This window comes from Epinephelus lanceolatus, chromosome 5 (assembly GCF_041903045.1).
Source record: "Epinephelus lanceolatus isolate andai-2023 chromosome 5, ASM4190304v1, whole genome shotgun sequence".
In the NCBI taxonomy this organism is placed as follows: Eukaryota; Metazoa; Chordata; class Actinopteri; order Perciformes; family Serranidae; genus Epinephelus; species Epinephelus lanceolatus.
This window is the reverse complement of record NC_135738.1, coordinates 40,032,733-40,042,895: the sequence shown is the minus strand read 5'-3', so window position 1 is coordinate 40,042,895 and position 10,163 is coordinate 40,032,733. Positions and strand designations below refer to the sequence as shown.

General features: G+C 41.7%; 3 protein-coding genes across 3 annotated transcripts; 2 read left to right on the top strand and 1 right to left on the bottom strand.

The window, feature by feature from the left end:
- Positions 1-1,062: 1,062 nt before the first annotated feature.
- On the top strand, positions 1,063-1,374 carry LOC117262897 (histone H4). The gene has a single exon (XM_033636086.2). The coding sequence runs from the start codon at positions 1,063-1,065 to the stop codon at positions 1,372-1,374; it is 312 nt and encodes a 103-aa protein (XP_033491977.1).
- Positions 1,375-5,991: 4,617 nt separating this feature from the next.
- LOC117250373 (histone H3) lies at positions 5,992-6,779 on the bottom strand. The gene has a single exon (XM_033616434.2). It carries the CDS (start codon positions 6,774-6,776, stop codon positions 6,366-6,368), a length of 411 nt encoding a protein of 136 aa, XP_033472325.1. The 5' UTR covers positions 6,777-6,779; the 3' UTR covers positions 5,992-6,365.
- Positions 6,780-7,118: 339 nt separating this feature from the next.
- LOC117250374 (histone H2A-like) lies at positions 7,119-7,585 on the top strand. The gene has a single exon (XM_033616435.2). It carries the CDS (start codon positions 7,138-7,140, stop codon positions 7,522-7,524), a length of 387 nt encoding a protein of 128 aa, XP_033472326.2. The 5' UTR covers positions 7,119-7,137; the 3' UTR covers positions 7,525-7,585.
- The last annotated feature ends 2,578 nt before the right edge of the window (positions 7,586-10,163 follow it).

The following is a 10,163-nucleotide window of genomic DNA, read 5'->3' as shown; positions in this document are numbered from 1 at the left end:
GTTTGTTCACTGACTGTGCAGCTTTACAAAGATTAATAAGTTGCTGTTGTCGGTGTGACCTGTGGGTAAAGGTGCTCTTAGTCAGGATGCAGCCTCATGGCTGCTCCACCATGATTCAGCACACAGGACAGAGTCAGCATCTCTGCCAGTGTGTCAATTCAGCACCTCAGACAGCGACGGCTGCACAAGAGTCCTCTCACCTACACTTACCTGCTCTCACCTGGGAGAGCTGAGACACAGCTACAGCCAATCACAGAGCATCCTGCTGCACTACAGAAGGTACTCACCTGCTTCCAGAGAACCTCCAACAAACAGCTACGTCAAAATATCAGTTTAACATAGGCTACACTATATTACTGAGGTGAGTAAACACACCTGATTTCAGAAATGATGAAGAATACAGTCTTCAGCCAATAATTCTTAATAATGCTCATTACAGTTTGTTTATCACTCTGTTTTCACCCTTTGTTTGTTTTTCACCAGTCATTCAGTTTTGGTGTCATATTGTGACACCCACCAGACACAGAAAGCAGGTTCCAGCACTGTCAGAGCAGAAACAACCAGGAAGAAGCAAAAAATCATTTAATTGTAGAAAATTTAGTGCTTTTTTATTGATAAAAACAGCTTCACACATAAGAGAAGTATGTGATTTAGTGGCACATTGCAGGTCATCCCCCAACAGTCAGACAAGACAGTCAGACAAGACAATTAGCCTACATAAATACATTATTGAAGTGTCAAGAAAACACACCTATCTACCAACAAACACACACACACACACACACACACACACACACACACACACACACACACACACACACAGAGTACAAATGTTTTCTCTTTCGCTGACCTATAGAGCAACACGCCTGACTGGAGACACGCTGTTTCTGATAAATGCCGTTGTTCGGTAGTTGGCGCTAAAGAGTTAATGATCAACTGTCATGAAAATCCAAAGAAGAAGAACAAGCCCGGCTCCGTTTTCAATTACGTCCTCAGACAGTATTTAACTCCGTGTGACTTCAGGAGTGAACGTTATTGTGCAGAAGAATCTGAACAGTGAAAATGAGCGGAAGAGGCAAGGGAGGAAAAGGACTCGGTAAAGGAGGCGCTAAGCGTCACCGTAAAGTTCTCCGTGATAACATCCAGGGAATCACCAAACCCGCTATCCGCCGTCTGGCTCGCCGTGGTGGAGTGAAGCGTATCTCCGGTCTGATCTACGAGGAGACCCGCGGTGTGTTGAAGGTGTTCCTGGAGAATGTCATCCGTGATGCCGTCACCTACACCGAGCACGCCAAGAGGAAGACTGTGACCGCCATGGATGTGGTGTATGCTCTGAAGAGGCAGGGTCGCACTCTGTACGGCTTCGGAGGTTAAACACTTAATGTTAATTACTGAAACCCAAAGGCCCTTTTAAGGGCCACCCACATTAATTTGAAGAGCTCGTTTTCTGTTATGATTCTCGACCCTAGGCCTGCTACTCTATAGGTAAGCGTCCGGTGAGCTAGCAAGTACGCTGTGTCTGAGGGCACCAAGGCCGTCACCAAGTACACCAGCTTTGAGTAAACAGTCCTGAGAAATAACCGACAACTCAAGGCTCTTAAGAGCCACCCAGTTTTTCTGAAGAGTTCTTCCTATTGTCTAAAGTTTCTATTACTATAGAGAATTACAGGAGGTGTTAATACTATTCCTAACTAAAGAGGTTGTGTAGTAGGCTACACTATATTTACCAATTTGATGTATGCCTTTAGTAAAACAACCGAATGTGTTGTGTAGCACATAACTTTGTTTAGCAATTTGATGTTTTTATATCCTTTGCTAAAGGTTATATCAGCTTTTCAGGGTACTGTTACTGTGTAGCCTATGCGTATCATTGCACTTCTGGTTAGTACCACTCACTGTTTCAATACCTGCACTCTGTAATAGCAGGTTTGAATCTACTTAAATAACCCATCATGCCTTCTTTGACATCAAAATACAACCATTCCAGTTTCTCATCTGTAATCAGAATATTAAGAGTTTTTATTTTTGGTCACATGTCTTGAAGGAAAACTAGTCTGTAGGCCTACAGTATCAAGAAGATGCAGTCATGTCCCACCTAAATCACTGAACGCTGTGTTCCTCCTGTATATGTTAGATTTGATGATAAATTTACCAGCATCAACATCCAGAAGAACAGCAGCTCTCAGTTGTGACACTAAAGATATCTGGTTCCTGCAATGACATGTGAAGCACGAGCTTCCTCTTGTTTTGCCCTTTTTTTCCTCTTTCTTTGTCTTTTGGACGACATGTCGACAACTCTTCACCTGCTGCAGCTCTGCAAGTGCCTGCCGGCGCACCCCTCTGATTGGTCAGATGCATAGAGTGATGTCAACCATTGCAACGACGCATGCGCGGTCAGATTACAGGTCTCTTCTCTCCTTCCTCGAGCTGATTCTACGCGCGCCTCATGCGTCCCCTCGCGCAAAATGTGCCCCCCCCCCATGGAAGATGAGGCACAGCGCGTGTTCTGCGTTTAGGGAGGGGCGGCCCTGCATCTGTAGATCAAAAACCATTCAGTGCTCTCAGATATAGATACAGATGACTTACTTTGGACATACATTTACTATAGGTTACTGTGTAGGAGGTTATGACTGTAACTATACTGATAAACCAGAACTGATAAAAACTTAAACAACAGCCTAAACTTAAATATCATTGAGCATGAAACAAGTGATTTCTGAGTATAAGGATGAAAATTAGCTACACTGTTATACATCATAACATAACAAGCACTAGTTAATAGTAGTTTTTCTTTTCTCTATTTTTTTTTAACTATAGTTAATATTAGAGATTAAACTGTATACAGTTTAATCTCTAATATTGAGAGTTAAGGTTAGATTGGAGAATCATATTTCTTCCTGGCACATTCATCACTGGATCATCACGATTATTTCAATAAATTAAGATCATGTTTACTGTGTTATGTTGTAAGTAACAATTACACTATTGATTCTCATTGGGTTTTTTTCTTCTTTTATGACTGACTGATCACTTTTTGTTTTCAATAAAGTGAGTGATCACTTTCACTAATCTATACTGTTGATTATTTATTTATATGCCTATTCTTCTTGTGCTTATTTACTATGACATTCATCACGAAATTTGTTTAAGTGAGGACAGTTGTGATTCAGCTCTACAGCATCATACAGCTACAACAAAGTCCATTCATACATGGTATGGTTAAAGAAAAAAATCTGTAACAGACATCTGACTTTAATGACTTGGTAACTCTAAGGTTAGGAGAAACACGGCTGCTTCTCTTGTAAGTTACAAATAAATAATAGCCTGTTATAAACGATTCTGTGTTTCCCTTTTCTTTCCACTTGCACCAAATATTTAAGATGTTAATACACCTGCACTCAATATAAAGAAGAAAGGACATGCTCTTTAAGGATGGTGTGGGTGGCTCTTAAAAGAGCCTTTGCTGTTTCTGATGACAGTTTACTTCTTCCTGGCTGCTGCTTTCTTTGCTTTTGGCTTGGCAGCTTTCTTGCAGGAGATTTCTTAGCTGCAGGTTTCTTTGCTGCAGGTGCTTTCTTGGCTGCAGTGGTCTTTTTGGCAACTTTCTCAATAGTCTTTTTGGATCACTTCTTGGGGCTCCTTGTTGGTTTCTTGGCCGCTGTCAGTTTCCTCGCCTTCTTATTCTGTGTGGTGGTGCTCAGAAACAGGACAGGACCTTGGATACCGAGTGTACACTTTGGTGGCAAGTGCTTTAAAAACAGATTTGTGGTTGCTACAGCGAGTGTAATGTCCCACATATATAGCTCATTTTCTCACATCAACATAATTCATCCTTCATCACAGAATTCAAATGTATTTGAATAAATGACCTGGTAATGCAATGAGATATCCTTAGTGACCAAATGGCTTACACTGCTGTACTCCTGAATGATAATGTTACTCTCAGACACAATAACAGCAGAGGGGATTTTCATGAAGGGGACTCAGATAAGCAAATCTTACTGTAATAACACTGTCTTGATTTAAACTTCAAAGGATAACTTTGGCATTTTTCAACTTGGACCCTATTTTCCTTGCGTGAATTGGTCAAAGAGAATGATGTGAACAACAAATTTTGAAATTGGTCCAGTATTGAGCAGTGTTACAGCACCAAAGGGGATTGTGTCATAACAAGAAGCACCAGTAAGATGTAATGAATAGGCTATGTAAAAGAGTAAAATAAAAACCTCAGTTGGTTGTTGCCCCCTCCCTCGCCTGGTACGCTGTTAATACATATACTCAAATAAATAAGAGCAGCCATCAAATTCAAAGACCTCATCCACATGATTGAAATCAGGTAAGCAATCATCCATGTCATGGAAAATCTTTCAGCTAAGACTAACATACACTTTGTGTAAACTACTCTGGTTATTATACTCTCCAAATCTCACTCATGTTTCTACTGTTGTCTGACTGCAACAGGTGACATCTCGAGATATTTTTAGAACCAGACTTCCATTTAGTGACACAATAACAAACAGACCGGATCAAGTGAAAGGTAAAGAGACACTAAAGACACTTAAAACAACCTGATCCTGTGGTGACAATAACCACTTTTAACAAACCTAAAGTAACGGTGTTCAGTTGCCCCATGTGCTTCCATTGCAGCCAGTCCCACAACTGCCAGCTGCTGCCCACTCCCTCAATACTGGACCAATTGTCAAAAAAGTGTAATTGACAGTCTCTTTGACCAGTTTACACAGGGAAATAAGGTTCAGGTTGAAATAAATGCAGAAGTTTTCCTTTTAAAAAAGCCAATACTGTTTGTGTTTGTTCTCATTTTTAATCAAAATCTAACAAGTAGCCTAGATGTTAAGTGCTGTGCCGATGCTTCTAAGTTACAGGGGATTTATAGTTGTGCATAGACTTTACGCATGTAGCCTTCGCTGTTGTGAGCATTTTTACGACTGCGATGGTGTGTCTGTGTCACTCTGCAGTTACAGTTCCAATACGCTAGTCGGCAGTGGAGGTTTCTGTGAAGTGCTGTAAAGTTTAGTTGATTCAAAACACACATTAAACATGGCTTAATAGAGACAATTTCAAACACAAGTACGCAAATTGGCATCACTATAACTTGTAGCATTCACAGACAAACACTTGTCTTTATCTGGACACATTTCTCCACAAATACAACATGCTAACTTTATTAGCGCCAGCATTTTACATTGTAGGCTATAAATTAGCCTAGGAAACCTGGATAAATCCCTAAGTATAAATTCTAGTATCTAGGCTTGTATCGTTTCAGACGAGTGACGTCATTGATGAAACCCGAAGCCTCGCTACCCGGCTGTACCATGTGACTGGTTCGGGAAGTGGTTCAGATCTTGGCGTGAGGTTTTGACAGAAGTGACACAGTACACAAATATTACCCCTCCTGCCATTATTATATTAGTCTATATTACACGACACCACAATACAATTTTTGGCCAAATGAATGGTTTATACACATAGGATGCATTCACAATACAATTAGTTCATTATACATGTATTTGATACAGTACAGCCATAATATAGGCTACCCACTAGAAAATTCACTATACTGATATAAATAAGTTATATGGTCATACATTTTTTAAAATGTATTATTATTATTAAATTTTATTATTATATTTTATTATTTATAGTCATTTCCCAAGAGCCGTTACTGACACAAAATACCGTGTATCACAGATTACATGGTAAGATCACAGCTGCCTGTCTTACACACTTTGGCCAGCAGGTGGTTTCGTGTGCACATGAAGCCTCGAGAAATGAACCCTTTTCTGAAACAATTTGCTGGAAAGCTTCAATGCTTCGCTTCATCTCACCATCACTACTAAACAGTTCTAAATCCGCAGAAAGTGAAGCAGGGAAAGCACTCCAACAGTTGTATGATTTAATTACCTTTCATGTAAGTATGTTTTTTTTTAAATTAGAGGATCACTTTAAAGCAATCGGAAACTTTGCCCAGCTTTGCTTAACAGCCAATAGGCCTATTGTAATCTATCAGAGAAGCTCAGAATTGTAAAGATTCTTCAGGCTGTAGGAGAGGAGACCACTTAGTGGTTTATTATCGCCCCATATGTCCATAAACTGAATATACGAGATGGACTAAACGATGTTTCTCACTAAATACTTTATCATGCCAACCCACTATTATTAAATTAGGTTATGGCCTGCTTTGTTAGTTCGTTTCTTGCAGGCTAACTCCATTAACTTCTTTGAAATAAATAAATCATTAACCAGTTGTCATCCATGACATGTGTTGAACAGAGGAGTGATCTCTTGAGTGAGGAGTGAGGTGGCTCTTAAAAGAGCCGTTGTGGTTTGTGGAGCAGCAGCAGAGTTTAAGCTCTCTCTCCGCGGATGCGACGGGCCAGCTGGATGTCTTTGGGCATGATGGTGACTCTCTTGGCGTGGATGGCGCACAGGTTGGTGTCCTCAAACAGGCCCACCAGGTAAGCCTCACTGGACTCCTGCAGAGCCATGACAGCGGAGCTCTGGAAGCGCAGGTCGGTCTTGAAGTCCTGAGCGATTTCTCGGACCAGGCGCTGGAAGGGCAGCTTGCGGATCAGCAGCTCCGTGGATTTCTGGTAGCGACGGATCTCTCTCAGAGCCACGGTACCGGGCCTGTAACGGTGAGGCTTCTTCACGCCGCCGGTGGCCGGGGCGCTCTTACGGGCAGCCTTGGTGGCCAGCTGCTTCCTCGGGGCTTTGCCTCCAGTGGATTTACGAGCGGTCTGCTTGGTTCTTGCCATGACTTCTTTGTACAGGAGAATAATGTAGCATTTAAAGACTCGCTGCTCTTAAACTGTGGGACCGGCTGTGAGATGGTGACGCTGCTTCAGATCTCCGGCTCCTGATTGGTGAGGGGCTCCTACGGAGCTCAGCACCGCCTGAAGGAGCGACCCACCGCCCACATCTCCGCTGCTTATTGGCTGAAAATCCTTTCAAAAGGTCCGCCAAAATACAGGCTGGACCGCCCTCTGCTGCTCTGCTGAAGCCTCTTTTCTGGTTGGTCTGGCAGGAACCGTCCCGCGCTCCGTGGATATATAGAGGAGGGTTTCAGCTGCTGAGAGAACACTTCTCTTTGTCCCGACTTTAGAGAGCAACTGAAAAATGAGTGGCCGCGGAAAAACCGGTGGAAAAGCCAGAGCCAAGGCAAAGACCCGCTCCTCCCGTGCTGGGCTTCAGTTCCCAGTCGGCCGTGTCCACAGGCTGCTGCGCAAAGGAAACTATGCGGAGCGTGTCGGTGCTGGCGCCCCCGTCTACCTGGCGGCTGTGCTGGAGTACCTGACCGCTGAGATCCTGGAGTTGGCTGGAAACGCTGCCCGCGACAACAAGAAGACCCGTATCATCCCTCGTCACCTGCAGCTGGCTGTCCGCAACGACGAGGAGCTCAACAAGCTGCTGGGCGGAGTGACCATCGCTCAGGGCGGCGTGCTGCCCAACATCCAGGCTGTTCTGCTGCCCAAGAAGACCGAGAAGGCCGGCAAGGCCAAGTAAACCTGGACACTCTTTGACTGCTGGAAACCAGCCCCCAAAACGGCTCTTTTAAGAGCCACACACTATCCGCGAAAGAGCTGTTTCTTTTTCATTATAGATGTAATGTAACCGTGATCAATCAGTGATCATCCTATCTTCACCATACTATTTAGACAATAAATAATATGTAGTCTATCATTTGAGTGAAGAGCTGTGGTGCTCTTCACTCAAATGATACGAAGTTGTGGTAGTTCGTAACGAATTCAAAAGGCATGATGCGCAGATAACAATACAAACAGTCAGTGTTGTGGAGAAATTTTCTCCATACACTATGTTCTGCCCCTCCCTTCACTGTTGTGTAGGGTCCTCAATATGGGGTGCCGTTTGTAAAGTGGCTCACGCTGAAAATAACATTTTGCCACATTTAGCTTCAAATAATGTTTAAGAAAAAAGAGAAAAGGGCAGAACGACTGCAAAATTTAAACGGTGCGTAAGAGACATGGATAGAGAGGAAGGATGGTGGGCCCTCTGAGACTGCTCATGCAGGGTCCAGAATTGTATGCTACGGTCTTATTTCAGTGTTTCTAAACAGCTGTCAGCGACCGAAGCATGGATTCTGACTGTTGGGGAAAATACTTGAGTTGTCTTTCAGTGAGAACATGTATACATGTACTTAAAAACAGAACAAGAACAGCTTTTAGTTTACTTTAGGTAGCTTATGCCTTAGATATATTTTCTACGTAAATTTTACGGGACAAGTAAGAGGCTGCGACCTTTAAATACACTTTGAGGTATGGGGTGCCGTTTGTGCTCTCACGCCACATGTCCATTTTCTCACGCAGTGAAAACTAAATTCATAATTGATAACGTCGTGGCGTGAAAAGAGGATACTGACAGCGCACGGACAGACAAGACAGACCAGCAAAACGCAGCAGCAGTAGCACCGTGTTATTCAAGTCATCAGGGGGAAAGCAAGAAATATACAGATATCTATTATATTGTAATTTATTCCCATGCATGCTGCTCCGAGTAATCTCAGTCAGCGTCTCTTCCTCTCCTCTCATGCCGTGCGCACACAGGCAGGAGCGAGTGGGTTACTATGGTTACGGGAATGCTCTGTGTCTCCGTCGCTTTCTCACGATTCCCAATAATAGGTTTTTAGGTTGGCATGCCTCTGTGTAGCGGTAGCCAGCAGGTACAGTGCTGTGCGTAAAACCTCACTCCCCGACACATTAAGATGCGCACTAGCGACAGACACTCGGGGCCATGGATTTTAGTCTGGATTATGTATGTAACCACCTCAATGCTGAAATCTAGTAATATAATTTTACATTTTTGGTTAACATTATACATGGTTGCTCTTTCTTGTCTTAATCCAAGAGGTTAGGTGGTGTAGAAATGCAGGAAATTTGTTTTAAATTACATGTTTTTTGAACAAATCTCACTCCAAGCTGAAGTCAAAAGTTGGCAGCCCTGAGGGTGTATTTTTTTTTTTTTACATTGAATGTGATATTACCTTTATTGATAAAGTCAAGCAGTCATTTCTTCATGCAGTGCTTTACCTGCAAAAGTGGCCCATGAAGCTTTCTGAGAGCAGAGTGTAGTATTTAGTCTGTTCTTACTCTTTTTAATGGAGAAAATACATTTAAAACCATTCAGTAAAGTATCCAATTACATAAAACAGGAGAAAAACATGAACTGTTTTGGATGTAAAGACTAAAGCATTAGTTTTGTCTGATGATTTTGAATTATTAAGGGTCAAATACCTTAAAAGTATAATAACTGCACAGAAAATGTTTATAAACGTATACATATTTTGATCTGGAGTACAAGACGAGGAGAGATAGGATAGGAAAGGATGGTTATTGTCAGAAATTGTCCAATTTGAGGCTCCAGTAAAAGTGCTCAGGCTATTTTACAGCTCTCAAATATTATATTTTTTTCTCAGTTGTTTTGGTGCATTTCTCTGATCAGAATTAAAAGTCTCATAACTGTTAATTCAGCCTCCACAACATTGAGTCATTTGTGCACATCATGGCAGCAGTTTCTCATTCCTTCTAACAAATTGAAAATTTCATACAATTCTCTGCTGTTTTATAACATTATCATTTGCTTATGTCATGTCAGTCAAAATGAACTATACTTATGAATGCTGAATAGTCATTCCCTATAAAACTAATAGTCCTCATTTAGTTGCTTGAGTAATTACATACAAACATGTTCAACTAGTTGTCAAAATCTGTCAAGCTAATTTTATACATTTCTTTATCACTTTTTTTTCCCAGACAATGTGTCCTAAATTGAACAATTCCAATGGACTATAATATTGTTTGTGCACAGCTCTAGCTAAAGGGACTTTCTAAGTGTGTATTTTTCTTTTGCACAATGCTGTGAAGAAATTAAAATTGCAAAGAGTATATGCAGTAAAAATGTGAATTGTATGTATTCAGTGTATTGTACTCAGTTACCTCATTAAATGCAGTATATGTGTAACTTTTACTGTAGTTTTCAAATGGCTGTGACACTACCTGAAAATGCTCAAGACAGCACTATTTGCACAAAGATCTGACTTTTTTGCATTGGAAAACACTTAGAGAGTAAAGTGTCATAATGAAACATGACAAAGCCATTTGACTATCTTGTTCATAAACGATGGTGTC

Excerpts from the sequence above, each read along its gene's own strand:
- LOC117262897 (XM_033636086.2), top strand. The coding sequence starts at position 1,063 with ATGAGCGGAAGAGGCAAGGGAGGAAAAGGACTCGGTAAAGGAGGCGCT.
- LOC117250373 (XM_033616434.2), bottom strand. The coding sequence starts at position 6,776 with ATGGCAAGAACCAAGCAGACCGCTCGTAAATCCACTGGAGGCAAAGCC.
- LOC117250374 (XM_033616435.2), top strand. The coding sequence starts at position 7,138 with ATGAGTGGCCGCGGAAAAACCGGTGGAAAAGCCAGAGCCAAGGCAAAG.